Genomic DNA, 23,589 nt, shown 5'->3' on the forward strand with positions numbered 1-23,589 from the left:
ATTTTTTCACCTAAGATTCCCTGAAAGATCAAATCAATTGGTGAGCGGAACCTGTCCATATCCGAAAGTTAACCTAATTTATATAAATGTGGTGGCGTAACTTAGACCTTAGACAAGACCTTCTCCATAATAATTCAGGTACTGTATTGATTTCTTCGACTCCACTTTTAAACCGAACAAGTTTGGTTCTCATACTTAATTGGGACAACATTCTAGAAGAGTGCTTGGACCATCATTCTCACATACAAGTTGTGTAGGTGAGTTGATTATTGCCGTTTGAGAAATGTTAAGAAGACTCTTTTAAAAGTGAAATTTTTTGTTAACTTATAGTTTAATGTCAATTTTCATGTCAACATTATAAAATGTTGTGCAAAAAACATAAGATGACAGATAATCAGTTTCAAAATTAATCCTAGCTACACCAAATTAGGTAATTCTATGAAAACTCACATTTCAATGATCCAAACAAAAGTGTTGAACATCGAATATTACTATCCATTAATGTTTGCTCAAATTAATTACTCAAAACAGTATGAAACAACCAGTTTGTTGAAAATTGAAATATAAACTCCATGAAGTATTAAGTAGGTGCACAAGCATGTGAATATATATCTTAGTGAATAGAGTTAGATTTTTATCTATATGCGTGCCAGGTTCGAAATCCTCATCTCCTTAATTATTGTAAGAGATATGCTAAGGAGACTCTCTCAAAAGTAGGATTCTCCATAGACTCTCTGCAACCTCATGTTTATTACACAATATTTTATAATGTTGGCACGAAAATTAACGTTAAAACATGAGGTAAAAAATTCCATGTACGACGTCTATTCTTCTTTGAAGGTGGAATGTTTTGAAGAAATCTCACTCGCAATCAATTTTATTAATTAACTTTAAATCTATCCGTTGAGAGTTGATTACTAAGGTAAAAAATTGCACTAGAGCGTTGATTTTAAGTTATAAGTATCAAATTGTGTATACAAACTCGAATTCTATCCAATGGTTGATAGACACCCTAAAACAATCAACCATAGTGATAAGTTCAATCAAAGGTAAAGAAAATTGAAGAAATGAGATTTTGTCATCGAGTCGATTCTTTAAGCAAATCCACATAATAATGATCATATTATACCTTAAAATTGAAACCGTAAAAAAAAAGTGATTATTTACATGAATATAAACCATTCCTATAAATGAGATCAAAGTTAAATAATATTGATCGTCACTGAGATTTTCTCAAAACGCAAGTTCTTTCACAAAGAAAAAACATTGTGCATAGAGAGAATCTCAAATTGTCAATTTGTACATGTAATTGTAAAATCAAAATTATTGGTTGGTGCATGCTCTAAGTAATGGGATCTAGCGTCAAGCCGTTACCAACACTGTTAGAGCGAGGCTCACAGTAGCTTCATTCATCTGCCCATAAGATGATGCTCTGATACGCCCATAAAAAACTCTCACAGAGGATAGGTCTTTATTTTTTCTTTATGGGCAGCACAGACACATGCTCTGTCCGTTGTACACCGTGTTTTTTCATGTTTTACACGCCATTGCAAGCGTATGAATCCAAATTTATAACATACAACGAACATAAAATCACTTTCTTATTACCATTTTTTTTTTGTAACATATAATAACCTAGTTATGCTGAAAAATATGCGACCACCATATCAAAATAAAAGCAATATGAATGCAGACGGCAGCATACCACTGCCAAAGTTATACTCAAATCTTCTTAAGAAACTCAATGACATAGGTGTTGAAAGCGGAGCAGATGACGTGGAAACCCTTGAATCCAGATCCCTTAGCCAAGGCCTCAAACTCCTTCTCCGTCCGCTCTTTTCCTCCGGGGTTGTGAGCTAACATGATCACGTCGATATGGACAACACCCTTGGTGGCAAGGCTGCTGGCTGGAGCTACTGGAAGAATGCACTCAGCAAGAATCACCTTCCCATTGTCAGGGAGCGCGGTATAACAGTTCTTCAAAAATTTCAAGCAATGATCGTCACTCCAGTCGTGACATATAAACTGTAAGATTGCATACATGATTTGAGATAGTTCCAAATTATTATGCAACTAAGCTCTTATAAGAAATTGATATTAGCACTACAAAATAGTCATCAACTCTCTTTTTGATAAATAATAACTAACCTTCATGAAAATTGCATCTCCCTTTGGAACACTTACAAACATGTCTCCTCCAACATGCTCCACACCTACATCCAACATCCGTAGATCTAATATTCATTAGGGAAAATGATAAATAGTACAAACATAAGCAATATTAGAGGAGGAGAAATCGAACTTGAGAAAGATCGAGGTAAAGGTGAATGCTTTTTAAGTAATTGAACTACAAGCATTATCAAAAATGAAAATATACCAGGATATTGGGGAGCATCTTCTATGACATGAGGCAGGTCGAAGTTAATACCCTTAATCGAGGGGTACTTAGAAACGATCATGTTAATAACAGCGCCAGTGCCACCGCCAACATCTACTACGGATGTGAGGCCCTCAAAGCCCTTGTAGGTCTCTAGAAGTTTTTTCATGGTAATGGTAGAGTGGGCAGCCATTCCTGCGTTGAAGACCTTGTTGAATCTAGGGTCAGTGCCATGGTACTCAAAAGCAGTCATTCCATAGGCCTTGTTGAATGGAATTCCTCCTTCAAGAACAGCATCTTTCAAGTGGTACCTGCACAAACCCAAAACAAGCATACATGTCACTCTCACAACCAAAAGCATATAGTATGTGTAAAATAACGAAACAACACGTCGTTTGATGAGTCATATGGGTATGGCTCATATGTGACCTAGGCCAAGCCACCTACCACGTGTTTCAATGCCCGCATAACTCACAAGCATCAAATAACAAGGAATTGTTGACATAATTATTGTATTGATGTGGATTACGTTATTTTGCAAAGCAGTATCCTCTTATATTCGAGTATACAGTTTTATTCCGACATTCTTATGAAAATGATGGAGGAGGGGATTTAAATCACCTCTAGCAAATTGACCTAACTCATATTCGAGCTTTATAAAAGAAGAGAATAATTAAAGTGTTAGACAATGGAGTCATACAAAGGAAAAATGTTAAGATGTAATTAGAATATCCTACAATTTTTTTCCTAGCTTGTTTAAATTAAACATATGTTCCTTTACAAAATTCGATTAAGATGTTTTGGTCAATTGCCAATTAAGCATTTTTTTAAAATTTTTTAATATATATCTACTTAAACTATCTAGCAACTAATTTCCTACAATTTACGAATTTTAAATTCATGGCTTTATTAGAATTATTAATTTAACTAATTTTTCAATGTCACTAAAAAAAGAGAAACCTTTTATTTTTGTTATTATATTTAATTAGCCTCTTCTTCTATTTTAAAAAAAAAGTCACTAATAATTTTAGAAAATAAACTTCATTAATTTGTTAAAATTTTAGTAAGTTATAAAATAATATATTTAAAACTTATAATACATTTTGAAAATAAACATACCGATTTTTTATGTTTAAATTCTAAATATACTAAGGAACAAAATATACTAAAAATCTAAATGTGCCATGAAAGCAAATATACCTATATTATAGGTAATCAAACGTACTTCTGATAAACTTGAAAAAAAAATTTCGACAAAAAAAAAAAAAAAAAAAACTTGTAAAAAAAAAATGTTTAATTAAAATTTTAAAATAAATAAATATTTAATCACCAAAATTGAAAAACGAGACTTTTTTATCAAACGCCTCAAAGATTAACAAAAAAGAAACGTTTGACGTTGAAACGTTGCCACTTCTAATTTGGTAAGTGGCAATCCTAAAACAAGGAGTCATCATCAAACCGTTGTTCGTATCTTAGTCGAGTACGGCGCATATGTCGTCCATTTATTAATCTTACCTGAAGATCAAAGAAAGAAAGAAAAATATGTCGTCCGTTTTATACCCCATTCACTCTATACAAGTCAACAAGTTTGGCATCGTCCTCTCGAGTCTTCTGCCTTTCATTAAGATTGGACCAATTAATATTCTAAAATGTTAAGGTTGAATAGCACCGATAATAATACTCACCATTTTATTAGAAGAATTTAAATTTTTAAATCTTGTCTAAAAAGTAAATATAAATTTCAAAACTTAAATTAATGATAAAATAATGAGCAACAGCAAGTCAAATTAAACGGCCACATAGAAGAATCTTTCGAAAACTGTGACAAGAACGATCAATTTCCAGTCTTGTCTGTCACAAGGACAAATTTTTTATTGTAACGAAAACACAAGTAGTACATCACGTGTTTTTATGTAAGTGGTAAAAAATTTTATTTTTTAAGTTATTAACTTTTTAACATATATATTATATTATTTGTATAATGACATATGATATAACGATCAAATAAGGGAGAAATTTTTAATTGTGACGGAATATAGATGATACACCACGTATTTTTATGTAAGTGGTGAAAAATTTTACTTTTTAGGTTATTAATTTTTTAACACACATATTTCACCTTTTGTATCATGATACATGATGTACCATCTTATATACCCATCACATTGAATAATCTTTTCAAATCGGACAAAAGTAATACGAACAAAGAAGAAAATAGTAGAGAAAAAGAAAGGTTAAGTAGACTGTTTTAACCGTGGAATTACTTACGGAATATTTGTCATATTATATTTTGATATAATATTTTATAATATTAATATAAAAAATTATGTCAAAAATATAAAAGGACAAAAAATCTATGAAGAGTCCCCTTAGCGTTTTCCAAATAGAAACTTTAAGTAGACTCTCCATAGACTTTGACAACTTAAGTTTTTGGCATAAAATTTATAATATTGGTATGAAAAATGAATAGAAATTGAGATGATCGAGAGTTTATAAAAAATCTCATTTTGATAGAATCTCTGTGTCTTATCTCTTAGTAAAAAGGATAATATTGGGTAGATAAATTTTTTAGACAAAATTTGTAATTGATTTGATGTGTCATCAATAAAAATAAACATGTTAATCAAAATATCAATAAACATATTATGTAGTTTGCAAAATGAGAAATGTTCAGACCACTCTCATCGGACTCTTTGCCACATTATGCTTTTTACAAAATATTTTTATAATGCTGACAAAAAAATTAACGTTAAATTGTAAAGTGACAGAAAGTACATGAAAACTGTCACTTTTAAAGAGTCATCTTAACATTTCTCTGATAAAATATGTATTAAATATATAGTATCTATAACATTACTGTACTCTACTAATAAGGGTAAGGCTAAGAAAATTAAATTTTTAAACTAAATGTTGTAAATTAAATAATATAGTTGCGATAATTGAATTATTACGTAAATGTTGATTACCGTTATTTGTTATTGATAATATATAATTTAATTTAACAAATTAGTCTCCTTAATAACCCCCTAAAAATATAGATAACAATCGCCTAGTCAAGGCCCCGACTCACAGTTAGTAACATTTTTATAATTTTATTCAGATCAACCTATTTAAAACCCATTATTAATGTTTGTTTACGATCAAATTAAGATGATAAATTAAGAAGAATGGTAATTACCAGCTCTCCATAAGGACCTTGTCCTGATTCATGAGGCAGAGAGGAGCAATGGAAACACCATCCTCGTTCTTTATCAAGAACTTGCAGACGGGGCCGAGGCCGTACAGCCGCTCGACCTTGCCGTCGCGAAGCGTGCGGAGGGAGTAAGTGAGGATGGAGTAGCTGGCCAGGAGGCGCAGCATGCGGTCCAGCATGACGGTGGCGTCAGGGTTCTTGGTCGGCAGCTGCGAAGCTAAGTCCGCCGGAGAAACGAAAGCGCCAGGGCCTGCTCTCGCCATGATCTCGAGGAGGTCGAGCTCAAGGGCTGCATTGAGCACCATGGGGAGAACAGAGGCGCTGGCTAGCTGCATGGCGAAGAGGTTTGCTTCTTCGTCTTCATTGGAGACTTGGGTTGGAGTCATCTGAGTCTCTACGGTCGAACCCATTTTTTGGATTTGGTGTTGGAGGGGGGAGAGAGAGAGAGAGAGGGAGAGAGAGGAGGAGAAGGAGAAATGAGGGTAGAAGATATGGGTTTGCTAACTGGCAATATATAGGGATTTGTTTGCTCACCCACCACCTTTGATGTAGTACCAAGGTGTCGACCACCGTGCAGGACCCCACATGCCTCCCACAGATCTTACTTTTTAGGGTTGGTTTGACATTCTTGTATTTTGAAAAGAAAAAAACTTATTTCTGTTGTACTATGAGAATAAGCTTATTTGTACTGTTTTACATTTTCAACCTTTTTTTAATCTAAAATGTGAAAATAAGCTGTTTTAAGTGTTTACCAAACATCTTTTTCAGCTCAATTTTTTTATACCCACTTTTTATAAAAGCACATCAGTACCAAACAGTACTAGGTCTGGCTTTATACTGTACTATTTTTCTGGTTTTGTTTTGTTTTATTTCTTTTTAGGGATCCTTAAAACCAAACTCAACTCTGGTTAAATGCTATTTTTTTAGGTATTATTTCCCCCCTCCCCCCAAAACCCAACATAACACATGCTAAATGTGTGGGCTAAAAGCTAAAAGTCAAATTTCCCATAGGATTTAGCCCAGAAAATGGTGTGGGCACCACCAACGGGACCCCACCCACATGGACATGTCTTCTAGGATTTATTGAATCCAACGGCTGAGATTGAATATAATCAAATCTAACGGTAAAAAAAAAAATCTAATGACCCAATTTTAAATCCGACGACTAAAATAATTTTAAAAAATTACTTAACTCAAAATTCATTCAAATTTAGTGATTTTTCAATATTTATCGGAATTTAAATATTTTTAGGTAAAAATGTTTATAAAATTAAATTATCATAGTGTACATAAATTTTTTTTTTTTTTTAAATTAGCCTAAATTTATTCTTTAATAATCTAGGCTAAAAAATTTAGGCCAGAAAGGTTGGAGTAGAAAAACTGTTTTTGGGCTAAAACCTAAATTTTCTGGGCTAAAAATTTTATGTTTTAGCCCAAGGGTTGGAGATAGTCTAAGAGTACTTATTCTTATATTTAAGGTAGAAAATTGTTATTAGCACTTCAAAAATCTCATTTGGTACTCTAAACTTTATATAATTAAAAAGAAAAATATACTTATGAGGAGTGTAGAATGAGATTTTTGAAGTGCTAATAAAAATTCCCTTAAGGTATTGTGTTTAACATTTTTCCCTCTTAGTTTTGTTTTTGAAATTTATATGAACAAACTTAATGATAATTTACATATCCAAACTTTGAGGGCAAGTCAGGGCGCAATAGTAATGTTGGTTCGTTGTAACCGGAAAGTCATAGATTCGAGTCGTGGAAATAGCCCCTTTACAAAGTAAGAATAATAGTGCGTACGATAAACGTTTATCACCGCAAAACGGAAAGTCTTGTTGGCCTGTGGGCCCCTTACAAATCCAAAACTTTCCTATAAAAAAGTGTAGTTTTCTTCAATACAATGTTATACTCGATGGTTTAAATTAACACGAACGCATTTTACACCAGTACATGTACTGATATATTGTTCTCTTGGAGTTGGAGTTGGGAGAACTGGAAAAAAAAAGAAGTGAATTGCTCATTTTTGAAGTCCTTGTAGCTCGTGATAGAGCATAGTTTACAATAAGGTCGTTGTTATTTATTTATTATATGTTATGGTGTTTGAAAAGTTTTTAAGTCCAAAGTTTTTCTCCCTAGTTGATCTGGCAAAACAAGTTACTTAATCCAAGAATTGTGAAATGAAACAAAGAGGCTTGAATGGCATTGGACAAACTATAAAGGCTTTTTAGCCAAAATGGTCTTTGAGATTTGCATAATACATCACTTTGGTCCCTGAGATTGAAAATCAATAGAAATGGTCCCTAAGATTGTCCACCATTAAAAATTCCGTTAAGTGTCCGAGAACTCTTGACTGGAAGTTTAGGCAATTTTCAAAGCTTCGTATGAAAATAAGAAAGTGTTGAACAAGATTATACCTATTTTGAAGCCCAATGGTTGCAGGAGATGGCCGAAAAATAGCCTGAAAGGTGATTGGTCTGCTGAAAATTTGGAAAACTCGCCGGAAACTGGGTAAACTTTAAACATTCATAACTTTTTCAATACTCAACTAAATCGAGTGATTCAAATACGAAAATCATACTTCTTAACGAGATGAAGAGAATTGTACCTTTTTTAACAGATAATTCGTCGTGGTTTGGCTGGAAAATGGCTCGAAAGTGGCTAACTCAAGACCAAGATAGCCAATTTCAAGCCATTTTTCAGCCAAACCATGGTGATTTAGCTGTCAAAAAAAGTACCATGCTCTTCGTCTCATCGAGAAGTATGATTTTCGTTTTTGAATCACTCGATTTTGTTGAGTATTGAAAAAGTTATGAACGTTTAAAATTTACCCAGTTTCCAGCTAGTTTTCCTGTTTTCCGGCGGACCAGTCACCTTTCAGGCTATCTCCGGCAACCATTGGGCTTTCAAGTAGGTATAATCTTGTTCTACACTTTCCTATCTTCATTTTGATATATTATGGGCCGAATTTGGTTAAGAACAATTGACTTACAAAGCTTTGAAAATTACCCAAACTTTCGTCCAAGGACACTTAACGAAGTTTTTAACAGAATGACCAAAATAATGGATGGTGGACAATCTCAAGGACCATTTGACACACCTCGATCGAGATCAGGGCATGCTGGCCGTCACGTGGAAGTGACGTAACCATGTGCACAGTGCAGAAGCTAATAAAATAATAATAAAAGTAGTACGAATAAATAAAATTCAGCTTAACACAAAGTAAGAGCATACATGTGCAAGCGTAAGTGTGAAAACCAAAGTTCAGAGCTCGAAGACCTAATGCAGTCCGGGAGAAAATAACGCTACAAAAACACACCCGAAGGTGGTCCTACGCTGGTAATAATCTGTCAGATATGTCGGGGAAATCCTCAGGGAAGCCACCAAAAATGCTAGCCAACTAGAACCTGGAGGGGCGCAAAACAGAAAGTGTGAGTGGGCAAAAACAAAGCTTTTCAAAAACCATTTCACAAACAAGATTCTAACCCCTCGCCGTAAAACCTGTATACTTCCCAGAAAATATAAAATACATATATATAAATCATGCTCCGAAATATGCCATGTCAAATGTCTCTAAATAGAATGCAAGTGCTTAGGAATGTCAAATCAATGCCATGTAATCTGTCAGCCGGAGTCACCTAACGTGACATGTACGGCTCAATCTAGAGCTCAAATCTCCATCTCACTAACTATACCTGCACACGAGTCGGAACCACCTAAAGTGGTCTGTACGACAGGACTGGGTGTAATATAAGTACGCTCAAGTGCTACGATCACGTGAAGGCTGGGCGAATAATCGCGGGTCACCTACGAGTCGGAACCACCTAAAGTGGTATGTACGACAGGATTGTGCCCCTAACTTGGATCCAAGATGAGCGTGTGGTGCGGGAGGTGAACATCACGTGAAGGACTGTGCCCAACTCTGGGCGGGAGCACTAACACCGAGGGTGCATGTTATGAGCTCTCTATGCATCTCAACCACTACTGAATATAAACATAAACCATAACTTACCTGACACTTACCTGTGCGTTCACAGCACCAATACACATATATATGCGACTGATAATGCGTAAATAAATGGCAAACAATAAGCACGGCGTATAAATGAATAAACGTTCCATTTCACTTTCTGGGAAAAGTATAAGTATATAGGTACATACGGAAAACCAAAAGCCCACTCACTGGTATGTAGAAGGGTCGTAACCCCCTTGCCTCGAGTGACCGCCCTCGTCCTCGGGATAGGTCTCACCTATATGCGAAACAACTATAAAAACGTTAATTTTAAAGAACATAACAAACCTTATGAAATAACTTCTCATACAATGCTCAAATGGGGTGTATGAATACACCAACGTGATCTACTCAACCTCAGGAACATTCCCATATTTTTAAAAAAAATTTCCACCGCCGCACGCGCCCCTACGCGCCGGCCACGTGCAGGCACGTGCCTGGCACACTGACGGCGTCAGTTAACGCTGTCAGGAATATTCCGTTAACGCCGTTAGGAATATTCCATCCAAACTGACGGAATATTTCGTCGTTTTCTCCTGCGAGGCTCCGGCGCCGGGTAATTTTCAAAACCTTGTAACTTCTTCGTTTCTCAACCAAATTTCACAAAATTGGTACCATAATGAAGCTTACAATGAGGGGAACAAATCCATACCACTTTGAAGTGCTAAAACACACGGAATCTCACCGAGAAAACACCACCAACTCCGGCCAACCTTGTAACTCACGATCCCGACGTCCAAAACCTTCAAACGAACCACCCCGAGCCTTCTAAGGACCTCACCAAGCTTCCTATAAGCTTGAAATTCCCAAAAACACAAGAATTAACATGTGCATGAATAGTGACCAAATCTGGGTATCCCGAGTTCGACATGAAAACGAAGGCATCCTTACATGAAATAGGTATGGTTGAACTCCTACGGACCTCACGAGCACGAATATGTAATTTGTTTCCTCGATCTGTGAAGGTTTGGTGTGTTTTTAGATGTGTCCGTACGTGTGGGAATGGAAATGGGAGAGAGAGAGAGGGAAAGGGATAGGGCACGGGACAGGGAAAGGGTGAGGAGGGTGTGGGGAAGTGTATGTGGTCCATAACCAGCCAAACCAAGCTAAAAAACAACCACATAACGAAACAAACATACTAGGGGCAAAACCGTCATTTCACCCCTACGGTTCGAAAATCTGGAACGGGCTGTCACACCATTTCTATTGATTTTCAATCTCAGGTACCAAAATGATGTGTTATGCAAATCTTAGGTACCATTTTGGCTAAAAAACCAACTATAAAAGAGCAATTTGCATGGAATGAATTTATTGTTATTATGCTGCTTCAGTTCAATAATGTAATAAAATACCTAAAATAATTTACATTAACATTACAAAATAGAAATGAAACGTCACGTGATGATAAACACGTTCCATATATCAAGCATCATAAGTATGGTGATGTTAGGCTATCTCTAACTAAAGGGTCCAGATGGCCAAATGGCTGAAAATAGATCAAAAACCGTCTCTAACCGAGGGCTAGGCCAAAGAGCTCGTGGGCCCCATGGAATCTGAAAAAGCCAAAGGGCTAGCTGCATGCAGCTAGCCAACCAGCATGGGCTGGCCAGAAAATCAGAGCAATCATGTTGGATATAACCGACAAGAGTATATTTAATATAAATATATTCCTGTTGGTTATATCCGACAGCATTGCTTAAAGAAAATTTTGAATCCAATGGCTAGCTGACGCCAGTTACCATTGGATTCAAATTTTATTTTATTTTATTTTATTTTTTGGGCCAATTTTTTTTTTTAAAATTCTTAAAAATTCTTTTTTTTTTTCCTATAAATACCTAAACCATTCATTCACTATTCCTCACAAAATTTTCACCATTCCTACACCATTTCAATTCTCATTTTCTTTCCTCTTTCAAAAATTTAACCTTCAATTTTTTCAATAATTTTCAAATGGCCTCGTCTACAATGAAAGGTAGGGCTTGGAGTCGAAAAGAAGATGAAGCTCCTTGCAAGGCTTATAGATGGGTGTCCGAAGATAGTGTGCATGGAAATTGTCAAACAAATGACGGTGTTTGGACTCGTGTATCCAAAAAATACTTAGAGTTCTATGAAGGCACCACTCCACTGAATATCTGAAACCACGAGAGTTGTTTTTCAAGATGGAAGAAACATCTTCAGCTAAGTTTGAACAAATGGCATCAAGCATTGTTAGCAGTCGCAAGTAGACATGAAAGCGATGCTAATTACTACAACGAAGTAAGTGTTTTCACAATTTATTTTAAATATTTAATTATATACATTTAATTTCATAAATTAATTTCCTTTAATTTTTGTAATTATATTTTTAGGTACGCCAAGTGGAGGAATTGTATATGGAGAGCAACTCGAAACCCTTTCAGTTTCACAATTGTTGGGAAATTTGTAAGGGGTAGGTGTTATTTGAAGATCCACCTCAACATAGAGCTCATATGCCAGTGTTCGGAACTGCATCCTTAGCTGCAGATATGGATGAAGATGGATCTCTTACCATTCAACAAATAAGGGTAGAAAATCCGTCTTCGGGTGAAGGTTTCATACTTAGGGCTATGGGACGAAACAAGGCGCGAAGGTTAAAGGAAAATGGTAAGGTAAATGATGATTACGCCTCTCAACATGAAGTGGTGGCCTCATTGCGATTAATGGCAGAGCAAAATGCCCTTGAGGCAGAAAAAAGGAAGTGTAGGCATGAAGAACGAGCCAAACAAATACAAGAAAATATGGATGATAAGAATATGGAAAGGAACACTTTGAATTACACTGCAATGAGTAAAGCCCATTTTGATAGGAAAATTGTGACATCAAGTCCCGGAAATATTGAAAACGTACATGTGAAAAGACTATTTTGCCCCTAGTTCGTTTCTTTTACGCTTATTGGTTATTTTTGTGTTGTTGGCATATGTTGGGCCACACACACACCTTCCCACCACTCCACACCTTCTGTCCCTTTCCCTGTCTCTCTCTCCCGTGCTCCCATTTCTTCCCTTTCTCTTCGAACACGTACGGACACACCAAGAACCCATCAAACCTTAGCAGATCGAGGAAACCAAGGTCACAGTCGAGATCGTGAAGCTCGTGGGAGTCCAGTCGTACCATTTTCAGGTGAGAACTCCGTCGTTTTCACGTCAATTCGACGATGTCAGTTTTGAGTACTATTCATGCAAAAATAATTTAGCACGTTTTTGGGATTTTGAAGCTCGTAGGTGACTTGCTGAGGTCCCAAGGAGCCTCGGAGTGCTTCGTTTGAAGAGTTTTGACGTCGGAATCACTGCGTTTGGAGTTGACCGGAGTTGGGAGGTTTAGACAGGTATGATCTAGTAGTTTTTGACCTTTAAAAATAGTATGGTCGTGTTCTACTAGTTTTAGGCTTCATTTTGGTGCAAGAATCACGAAAAATGGTTGAAAAACGAGAGAGAAAACAAGGTTTGCAGGTTTCGCGATTTTCCGGCGCCGGAGGTTCGCCGGAGAAGGAGACGGAATATTCCGTCAAGTCTAACGGAATATTCCTGATGCCGTTAACGAAATCTGTCAAAACTGACGGAATATTCCTTACGGCGTCAGTTGACGCCGTCAGCGTGCCAGGCACGTGCCTGCGTGTGGCCGGCGCGTGCGGCGGTGGAAAATTTTTCTAAAAATTTGGGTGTGATCCTGAGGTTGTGTAGAGCACGTTGGTATATTCATTTGTCCAATTTGAGCAATGTATGAGAAGTTATTACGAGAAGTTGGTTATGTGCTTTAAAATTAACGTTTTTATAGTTGTTTCGCATATAGGTGATACGTATCCCGAGGACGAGCGTGGTCACTCGAGGCAGGGGGGCTACGACCCTTCCACTTACCAGTGAGTGGGCTTTTGGTTTTCCGTATATACCTATATACTATATTTTTCCCAGAAATTGATATAAATGCTTATTAGTTATGCCATGCATTACATTATTGTTATTTATGCATCGTTGGTTACGTTAGTAGTTGCATATATATATATATATATACATATGCATATTAGGTGCTGTGGACGCACAGGTAAGTGCCAGGTAAGTGTTATTCATATTTATATTTCAGTAGTGGTTTGAGATGCTTAGAGAGCTCATAACCTGCACCCTCGGTGTTAGTGCTCCCGTCCAGAGTAGGGCACAGTCCTTCACGTGATGTTCACCTCCCGCACCACACGCTCAGCTTGGATCCAAGTTAGGTGCACAGTCCTGTCGTACAGACCACATTAGGTGGTTCCGACTCGTAGGTGACCCGCGATTATTCGCACAGCCTTCACGTGATCGTAGCACTAGAGCGTATATATGTATTACACCCAGGCCTGTCGTACAGACCACTTTAGGTGGTTCCGACTCGTGGGCAGGTTCAGTTATTGAGTTTGATATTTGAGCTCTATATGCAGCCGTACATGTCACGTTAGGTGACTCCGGCTGCCAGATTATTTGTTATTGATATGATTATACCTGAGCACTTGCATTTCATTATGAGGTTCCGACATGGCATATTCTTCAGCATATTTGGCATATCTATATACGTACGTACATACGTTATTTTCTGGGAAGTATACAGGTTTTACGGCGAGGGGTTAGAACTTATTTGTTAAATGGTTTTCGAAAAGCTTTGTTTTTGCCCACTCACGCTTTTGTTTTGCGCCCCTCCAGGTTCTAGTGGTCTAGCAGGTGTGGTGGTTTCCCAGAGGGCTTTTCCGGCATTTCTGACAGACACTCACCATTGTAGGGTCACCTTCGGGTGTACTGTTGTCGAATCATTTTTCTTTGGACTGTTGTAGACTTATTGCTTTGAACTTAGCGTCACACTTACGCTAGCACTTGTTCTTAGTACTTTGTATGCTAGTTTTTAATTATTCGTACTTTTTGTTACTATTTTATTAGCTTCCGCACGTGCACATGGTTACGTCACCTTCGTGTGACGGCCATCACGCCCTGATCTCGGTCGGGGTGTGTCAAAAATAAAAAATGAAATTATGACTCGGCGATAGTTCTTGACCTTTGACTATACTCCTACAATGGTGGATGATGAAGATGATATTGATTATGGATATTAAATTTAAGTTGTTGTAGTTTTTAAATTTAAGTTGATGTTGTTTTTAGATTTAATTTGTAGTTTTAAATTTAATTTGTAGTTTTTAAATTTAATTTGTCGTTTTTAAATTTAAGTTGTAGATTTTAAATAATAAATTATGTTTGGCCTTATGGTCATTTGGCCCTCGATTGGAGACAAAGGCAAATATGGGCATGTACTGTTCATTAAAATATTAATATCTTAGAGGGCTAGAAAGCTAAAACTAGCCCTCTAACCAACCCTCGGTTGGAGATGACCTTAATTACCTTAGACAACAATTGTGCCTTCTCTATAATAATTAAGGTATTGTTCGATTTCTTCGACTCCACTTAAGCTGAAATGGTTTGGTTCTCTTGCTTCATTGGGACAATATTCTAGAAGAGTGCATGTACCATCATTTGCACACATAAATTGTGTGGGTGAGTTGATTAGAGCAGTTTCACTCCACGAATGCAATAATTGTCTAGGTAATTTGGCAAAGGTAATTATTGTCTAAGTGAATAATAATTACCCGAGTGCTTTTTTATTTTGTAAAATAAATTGCCTAGGCGGTTGACATTAAAAAATTAGTTTTAAAAAAAAAATTAGTAAAAAGATAAGTTTGTTTCGTTTAAGATTTTTAACAAATCATGTCACGCTATGTGTGATTATTCGAAATTCAAATTTTTTTGGAAATATTTTCGATTAGATTTTTAACGAATCTCATAGTGCCATGTGTCATGATCCTGTAATTTCTATTTTTTATAATTTTTAATATTTATTTGTTACCTAATTAATATGAACCGTTGGATTGCAAAACAACCCATATTATGCCGTGTGGGCCGAAATTAATAAGTGTTTTCTTTAGATTTTGCTTTTATTTTTTTTTTCCTGAAAAACTAGACCGTAGGATAGAAATTTTGTGTAAATTGAACTGCTGAGGGTTGAGTGTGCATGCAGTACGGGCCCCAACGCTGCAGGTTTGGTCAGTTGACTTGCCTCATGCGTGAACTACATGCGCCTAACCCAAAAAAAAAAAAAAAAAAAAATCCATTGCTAAGGCCAGCTCCACTTAGGCGTTGAGTTGGGCTATTCCTGGCCAATTGAGCAATTTGGCTCTGCTTCCTTCCACCGTAGCTCGACTCATTGGCCTGGGGTGGAAAGGATTTTGGGGGTTTTGAGGGATTTATGGCTGGTTTGGTATTGCTGTGCTTTGAAAAAAAAACAGCTTCTGCTGTGCTGTGAGAATAAGTAACTGTGAAATAAAGCAGCAAAGTGTTTGGTAAACTTTTTTGTAAAAGTGCTTTTGAAAAAAAAAAAAAACAGTATTATAGTGTTTGGTAAACTTTTATGTAAAACAAATGTGAAAAACAGCCGGTTTTTCAAAGCTGGGTTTCGTAGCTTCTTGTTTTTGGCTTTTTTTCACCCAAAACTGTGAAAAAAGCTGAAGCTGAATGTTTACCAAACACAAAAACAGCTCCCAGTTTTTTTTGATATCAGCTTTTTTCAGAATCACCTCAGTCCCAAACCAGGCCTTAGTCACCCAGCTGCTTGAGCAATTGAGAAGAGTGGACTTGCTCTTATTGCCATTCTTGTTTTGTAAGTCTCACACACACAAATGATTACAATCAGTTTCAAAATTAATCTAAATAATCTATGGAAATTGATCACATTTCAATGATAAAAACAGAAAAGGTTAATAGGTTAATAATTTCTGGATATCGAGTATACTATATTAATTTCAATATCTGCTCAAACTAATCATTGATACAAAGTCCATTAGGTAAGTCGATAAATGGTGTTATTTAATAGGCTAGGGTTTGACAAACGTCACCGTCACATCTCACCTAATATTTTGAACATGTTGATGACGGATCGGAATTTGGATGCAGCTCTTGGTGACCAAAACAAATTGCAATTCCACCTCTTAGTTGGACCCTTCTCTTTTTGTCTGGAAGAAAAGTAATATTTCCAGAGATAGGTTCTGGAAAATTGAGAACCAATAGAATTCCAAAGGTCTCCCCTCTTTAACAAAGCTTCTTCACCAACCATGTAAAAGGATTAAAAATTTAAGAGAGTCTAGTTGTGCAACGTGTTTAATTAAAATATTTGTTCACCAATTTAACTTTTCATTGATTAGTTTGCGCTTTCCACAGTCCAATTGAATAAAGTAGAATCTATTAAGATATGATGTTGAATATTCCACTAAATACATTATTATCACAACAATAAGATATATTTGTTCTCGTGAAGTGAACAGTGGAGATTGCAGTGGAGATCGCGTCAAAGGGTTTTAAATTTAACTATTGGAGTAACTACGTTTATTCTCCCAGACAATACCATGTGCTGGAATCCTTCATCCACCATTATCGTTTGTAATTTGGTGGCCAAAGCTTCTAACAAAGCAAAATACAAAGATGTCCATACCCTTAATAGGTTTATGGGGACTGGATATGTAAGGTCATAGTATCGTTCTCTTTCGTGATATATACAGTAATTTTTTTTGAAAGCAATACTCTATAATGGTGAATAATCTCTTTTAAAGTCATAAAAAATTCATGTCTCGTTTATGACTAGTTTTCTATATTGTAATAAGTTATAATTTTTTTTTATCCCATCTTAAGGAAAGACGTCTCTACATAATTATAAATAATTGTCAATGAATACAAAAATATGCAAAAATATAAAATAATTGGGGCCCAACAAATCCTATTTAGGAAATACATAATAATGGGATCGTGGGTCAGGTATGTTCTTGAACTGAAAGATTCGAACCTCCGAATAACGGCATTCATTAAGGATAAATAATATTTCAGGTATGTAATGGAATAAATTCCACATTGTAACAAGTTATAATTTTTTTTGTTTCATCTTGAGGAAGTACACATCTACATAGTTATAACTGTCAATAATCACAAAAATATGCAAAAAATAAAATACTTGCCTTTCAAAGAATCCTATTTAGGAAATAAACATTCATCAAGGATAAATAATTCAATAAATAATGTTTTTAAGTACACCCTCTATTTAGTAATAACCTCCCTAAAATTATAAAACTGGTTTGGTTCAAACTGTATAACTTTAAAGAGGTTTTATTGTATTGTGTTTACTTACACGCAAAGAATGGAAAAAAAAAACAAGTAGATCTCATGTTGAAACAAGATAAGTTGCACATAAAGAATCTGAAATAAAATTTCATACTGGAACAATCAGGTATGATTTTCAATCACAACTTCTACTACTCCAAATACGTAAGTAATGACGAAATAAACAAACAAAATCCACTCACTAATCCCTATCTTGTACGAACTTAAACATGTGTTGAACAGATGGTTTTCAATCATACAATTTGTAATCATGATCTAGTTTTCTTTTCCATTCCAAGGAGATGTGTGCATGCCCAATTAATAGCAAGCAAATGACGTCATTCGATTGTATGGATTATCCATACCACAGATGTCAGGCCCAAATAATTTTTAATTTTGGTCTGGACCACGTTTGGACATTGATAATTCACAGTTTTGGGCCAGCCCAAGTTGTAGTCTGAAATCTAATACGACACTGCCACTGTTCCATGGATGCCGGTCCTCCTTTCCATTTTAAACGAAGTGGTGATTGTGTCCAGAGCCTAAAAGTGATTGTTTATCTGAATCACCAGACGAAAAGAGATTCAAAAAATTCAAAATCCTGGGTGAGAGAAAATGAGCGAAATCGGAATCGATGTCAAAGCGATTAATCTGTCGTCAACGACGCCGTCGCGCGAGAAGAAGGGGGTGACAGCCGAGAAAACTCCCCAGAAAGCTCCGTCGTCTTCTTCCGCGGAGGACGAGGACGGGAGTCCGATCAAGCACATTGTCTGTGTCAAAAACAAGGTCGATGTCAAACATTTTGAGGACGTCGAGGACTGCTTCATCTTGGATTTCGACCCCTTTGAGCCGGTGCAGTTTTCCAAGTTGTCCGTGTCGGATAATGGTGGTGGTGGCGGTTCTCCCGATATCGCTGTTGTTGCTGAGAAAGGACAGGTTTTGATTTTTACCGTTGACCCTTTTGATTTTTTGTGTTAATTTTCTTTCTTCTGTTTGGTTGCTGGGAAAATGCAGGTGAAGAATTGAATTTGAAATCATAACCCCATTCTACATATGACCCTTCTAGGGTTTTGCAAAAGAAGGGAAATTTTTAATCAATTTTCTTTCTTTGTCGTGTTTGGTTGCTAGGAAAATGCAGGTGAACAAATGAATTAGAAATTGTAACCCCATTGTGACATTTTGCCTATGAACCTTCTGGTGTTTGACCTCAAAAGACTTAAAATTTATAATAAAGCTTCCAACTTTTCTGCTTATCTGTTCTTATTCCAATTTTTGTAAATTTATGAGCTAATTTGGTGAATGTCTGATGCCTTGTGTGGATTTGAATTGATGCTGTGTAGGTTGCTTGTAGAGACTATCCACATTCAAGACACCTCTGCCTGAAATTTCCTTTCGAGACGACACCCCATGAGAGCTACTGTGAGCTGGTAACAGAGTTTTACAACTTCAAATATTTGCATCTTGTGAATGTATCCCCGATTCCCTATCTATATTGTTTAACTTGGCATCTCAAAAGTGAATTCACTGATTGTATGTAGTGCTACTGCTATGTTTGCGATTCTGCCGCTCCATGCGGGTTGTGGAAACTGTCACATTGCCATGCTGCTGCGCACATTGGTGACTGGGAGTGCAAAAGGATGTTGATGAAGCAGCAAGCCGCGATGAAGAAATGAACAAAGCTCCTGTTGTTTAGCCGTATTGCGGATAACGGTGTATGAAAAATACCAGAAAAGTGAACTGTTGTTTTACTAGTAGGCGGCAAGTTCATGTAATATTGTTCATAGGGAGGGTACTTGAAATGGCTTTTGTTCTGACTCGAAGAGATGTAGTTACAAATGAACTTACGATGTTGTAGAAATGGAATCAAATTTGATTAGTTCAATTCGTGATTGTTGTGAAGAAATCTCACTCGTGATCAATTCTATTAATTAACTTTAATTCTATCTATTGAGAGAGTTATGTACTTAGGTAAAAAATTGCACTAGAGCGTTGATTTTTGGTTATAAGTATCAAATTGTGTATACAAACTCAAATTCTATCCAATGGTTGAAAGACACCCTAAAACAATTAATCATAGTGATAAGTTCAATCAATATTATATCTTAAAATTGAAACCGTAAAAAATAGTGATTCTTTGATGAATATCAACCATTCCCATAAATGAGATCAAAGTTAAATAATATTGATTGTGACTAAGATTTTCTCAAAACGCAAGTTCTTTCACAAAGAAAAAAACATTGCATAGAGAGAATCTCAAATTGTCAATTTGCACGTGTAATTGTAAAATCAAAATTATTGGTTGGTGCAGGCTTTAAGTAATGTTTAGCGTCAAGCAATTACCAATACTGTTAGAGCGAGGCTCACAGTAGCTTCATTCATCTGCCCACAAGACGATGCTCTGATACGCCCACAAAAAAAAAAAACTCTCCCAGAGGATAGTTCTTTATTTTTTCTTTCTTATTACATTTTTTTTTTTTTTTTTTTTTGTTGGTAACATATAAACCTAGTTATGGTGAAAAATATGCGACCACCATATCAAAATAAAAGCAATATGAAGGCAGACGGCAGCATACCACTGCCAAAGTTATACTCAAATCTTCTTAAGAAACTCAATGGCATAGATGTGGAAAGCGGAGCAGATGACGCGGAAGCTTTTGAATCCAGATCCCTTAGCCAAGGCCTCAAACTCCTTCTCCGTCCGCTCTTTTCCTCCGGGGTTGTAACCCAACATGATCACGTCGAGATTGACAACTACCTTGGTGGCAAGGCTGCTGTCTGGAGCTACTGGAAGAATGCCCTCAGCAAGAATCACCTTCCCATTGTCAGGGAGCGCGGTATAACAGTTCTTCAAAATTTTCAAGCAGTGATTGTCACTCCAGTCGTGACATATCGACTGTAAGATTGCATCCATGATTTGTGAGTAGTTCCAAATTATTATGCAACTAAGCTCTTATAAGAAATTGATATTACCACTACAAAATAGTCATCGACTCTCTTTCTGATAAATAATAACTAACCTTCATGAAAATTGCATCTCCCGTTGGAACACTTGCAAACATGTCTCCTCCAACATGCTCCACGCCTACATCCAACATCCATAGATCTCATATTCATTAGCAAAAATGATAAATAGTACAAACATAAGCAATATTAGAGGGGGAGAAATCGAACTTGAGAAAGGTCGAGGTAAATGCTTTTAAGTAAATGAACTACAAGCATTATCAGAAATGAAGAACATACCAAGAAATTGGGGAGCATCGTCTATGACATGAGGCAAGTCAAAGTTGATACCCTTAATCGAGGGGTACTTAGAAACGATCATGTTAACAGCAGCGCCAGTGCCACCGCCAACATCTACGACGGATGTGAGGCCCTCAAAGCCCTTGTAGGTCTCTAGAAGTTTTTCCATGATAATGGTAGATTGGACAGCCATTCCCCTGTTGAAGACCTTGTTGAATCTAGGGTCAGTGCCAGGGTACTCAAAAGCAGTCATTCCAAAGGCCTTGTTGAATGGAATTCCTCCTTCAAGAACTGCATCTTTCAAGTGGTACCTGCACAAACCCAAAACAAGCATACATGTCACTCTCACAACCAAAAGCATATAGTATGTGTAAAATAACGAAACAACACGTCGTTTCATCAGTCATATGGGCATGGCTTATATGTGACCTAGGCCAAGCCACCTACCACGCGTTTCAATGCCCGCATAACTCGCAAGCATCAAATAATAAGGAATTGTTGACATAATTCTTGTATTGATGTGGATTGCGCTATTTAGCAAGGCAGTATCCTCTTATGTTCGAGTATACAGTTTTATTCCGACGTTCTTATGAAAATGATGGAGGAGGGGATTTAAATCACCTCTAGCAAATTAACCTAACTCACGTTCGAGCTTTATGGAAGAATAGAATAATTAAAGTGTTAAACAATGGAGTCATACAAAGGAAAATGTTAAGATGTAAATAGATTATCCTACATTTTTATCTAACTTGTTTAAATTAAACATATGTTCCTTTACAAAATTCCTAAAACTGTACAAGAATGATGAATTTCCAGTCTTGTCTGTCTCCAACGACCAAATCGGGCAAAAGTAACATGAACAAAGAAGAAAATAGTAGAGAATGATAAAGAGAAAGGTTAAGTAGACTCTTTCACAGTAGAATTTCTTACGAATTTTTTGTCATATTATTTTTTGACACAATATTTTATAATATTAGTATAAAAATGTGCTAAAAATATGAGAGACGAAGAGTCTACGAAAAGTCTCCTTAGCATTTCTCAAAAAGAAATGTTAAGCAGACTCTCCACGGACTCTCTGACAACTTATGTATTTAGCATAAATTTTATAATATTGATACGAAAAATGAATGGAAATTGAGGTGGTAGAGAGTTTATAGAAAGTATCATTTTGGTAGAATCTCCTTATCATATCTCTTAGTACAAAGGATAATGTTGGGTAGATTAACTTTTTAGACAAAATTTGTAACTGATTTGATGTGTCACCAATAAAAATAAATATGTTAATCAAAATATCAATAAACACATTATATAGTTTATAAAATGAGAAATGTTAAGGCAACTCTCAATGGACTCTCTGACACCTCATGTTTTTGGCAAAATGTTTTATAATGCTGATAAGAAAATTAACGTGTTTTATAATGCTGATAAGAAAATTAACGTTAAACTGTAAAGTGGCAGAGAGTCTATGGAAAATGTCACTTTGAGAGAGTCCTCTCAGCATCTCTCTTATAAAATATGTATTAAATAGATAGTCTCCATAACATTACTCTACTCTACTAATAAGAGTAATGCTAGAGAGATTAAATTTTTAAACTAAATGTTGTAAATTAAATGATATAGTTGTGATGATTGGATTATTACTTAAATGTTGATTAACATTATTTGTTATTAATAGCACATAATTTAATTTGCAAATTTAGTTTAACAAATTAGTCTACTTAATAACCCCCTAAAAATATAGATAACAATCACATACTCAAGGCCCCACTCACAGTTAGTAACATTTTTATGATTTTGATCTGATGAACCTGTTTAAAACCCATTATTAATGTTTGTTTAGGATCAAATTATGATGATAAAGTAAGAACAAGAGTGGTAATTACCAGCTCTCCATAAAGATCCTGTCCTGACTCATGACGCAGAGAGGAGCAAAGGAAACACCATCCCCGTTCTTTGTCAAGAGCTTGCATACGGGGCCGAGGCCGTACAGCCGCTCGACATTGCCGTCGGGTAGCGTGCGGAGGGAGTAAGTGAGGACGGAGTAGCTGGCCAGGAGGCGCAGCATGCGGTCCAGCATGACGGGGGCGTCAGGGTTCTTGGTCGGCAGCTGCGAAGCTAAGTCCGCCGGAGAAACGAAAGCGCCAGGCCCGGCTTTCGCCATGATCTCGAGGAGGTCGAGCTCGAGGGCTGTCTTAAGCACCATGGGGAGAACGGGGGCGTTGGCTAGCTGCATGGCGAAGAGGTTTGTTTCTTGCTCGGAGACTTGGGTTGGAGTCATCTGAGTCTTTCCGGTCGAACCCATTTTTAGGATTTGGTGTTTGGAGAGAGAGAGAGAGAGAGAGAGAGAGGAACGAGGAGAGGAGAGGAGAGGAGGAGGAATGAGGGTAGAAGAGATGGGTGTGCTAACTGGCAATATATAGGGATTTGTTTACTCACCCACCTTCTTGCCTCATTTACTAATTTGTAATCAAATTAAGAGGAACTGGATTGAGAAGGAATTGGAATGAGGTGAAATCAGAATCAAATTCATGTTAAAAACATTTACCAAAATTGGCTGGAATGGGAGTATAAATGATATTGATATATATAAATTGTTTAC

The 23,589-nt window shown here is 36.5% G+C and overlaps 3 protein-coding genes across 3 annotated transcripts; 1 reads left to right on the top strand and 2 right to left on the bottom strand.

Annotated features, from left to right (window-relative positions):
- Nucleotides 1-1,586: 1,586 nt before the first annotated feature.
- LOC103951572 (caffeic acid 3-O-methyltransferase-like) lies at nt 1,587-5,995 on the bottom strand. Its single transcript, XM_018648494.2, has 4 exons — nt 5,556-5,995; nt 2,378-2,688; nt 2,149-2,213; nt 1,587-2,025 (listed from the first exon to the last, which is right to left on the bottom strand). The coding sequence occupies exons 1-4, from the start codon at nt 5,978-5,980 to the stop codon at nt 1,723-1,725; spliced, it is 1,104 nt and encodes a 367-aa protein (XP_018504010.2). The 5' UTR covers nt 5,981-5,995; the 3' UTR covers nt 1,587-1,722.
- On the bottom strand, nt 1,587-23,358 carry LOC103951571 (caffeic acid 3-O-methyltransferase-like). The gene is made up of 5 exons (XM_009362996.2): nt 22,874-23,358; nt 20,991-21,301; nt 20,768-20,832; nt 20,254-20,643; nt 1,587-1,635 (listed from the first exon to the last, which is right to left on the bottom strand). Exons 1-4 carry the CDS (start codon nt 23,290-23,292, stop codon nt 20,341-20,343), a joined length of 1,098 nt encoding a protein of 365 aa, XP_009361271.2. The 5' UTR covers nt 23,293-23,358; the 3' UTR covers nt 1,587-1,635; nt 20,254-20,340.
- Nucleotides 18,283-19,570, top strand: LOC103951570. Its single transcript, XM_009362995.3, has 3 exons — nt 18,283-18,686; nt 19,091-19,177; nt 19,289-19,570. Exons 1-3 carry the CDS (start codon nt 18,366-18,368, stop codon nt 19,421-19,423), a joined length of 543 nt encoding a protein of 180 aa, XP_009361270.2. The 5' UTR covers nt 18,283-18,365; the 3' UTR covers nt 19,424-19,570.
- Nucleotides 23,359-23,589: the final 231 nt, after the last annotated feature.

The sequence above is a fragment of a genome, unplaced genomic scaffold (assembly GCF_019419815.1).
Source record: "Pyrus x bretschneideri cultivar Hongxiangsu unplaced genomic scaffold, Pyrus_bretschneideri_v1 Contig4, whole genome shotgun sequence".
Taxonomy (NCBI): domain Eukaryota; kingdom Viridiplantae; phylum Streptophyta; class Magnoliopsida; order Rosales; family Rosaceae; genus Pyrus; species Pyrus x bretschneideri.

Coding starts and splice junctions, on each gene's coding strand:
- LOC103951572 (XM_018648494.2), bottom strand. CDS start 5,980: ATGGGTTCGACCGTAGAGACTCAGATGACTCCAACCCAAGTCTCCAAT. Junction 2,689..5,555: donor AAGGTCCTTATGGAGAGCTG/GTAATTACCATT, acceptor GGGTTTGTGCAG/GTACCACTTGAAAGATGCTG. Junction 2,026..2,148: donor GAGATGCAATTTTCATGAAG/GTTAGTTATTAT, acceptor GCAATCTTACAG/TTTATATGTCACGACTGGAG.
- LOC103951570 (XM_009362995.3), top strand. CDS start 18,366: ATGAGCGAAATCGGAATCGATGTCAAAGCGATTAATCTGTCGTCAACG. Junction 18,687..19,090: donor TTGTTGCTGAGAAAGGACAG/GTTTTGATTTTT, acceptor GATGCTGTGTAG/GTTGCTTGTAGAGACTATCC. Junction 19,178..19,288: donor ATGAGAGCTACTGTGAGCTG/GTAACAGAGTTT, acceptor GATTGTATGTAG/TGCTACTGCTATGTTTGCGA.
- LOC103951571 (XM_009362996.2), bottom strand. CDS start 23,292: ATGGGTTCGACCGGAAAGACTCAGATGACTCCAACCCAAGTCTCCGAG. Junction 20,833..20,990: donor CGATGCTCCCCAATTTCTTG/GTATGTTCTTCA, acceptor TGTTGGATGTAG/GCGTGGAGCATGTTGGAGGA. Junction 20,644..20,767: donor GAGATGCAATTTTCATGAAG/GTTAGTTATTAT, acceptor GCAATCTTACAG/TCGATATGTCACGACTGGAG.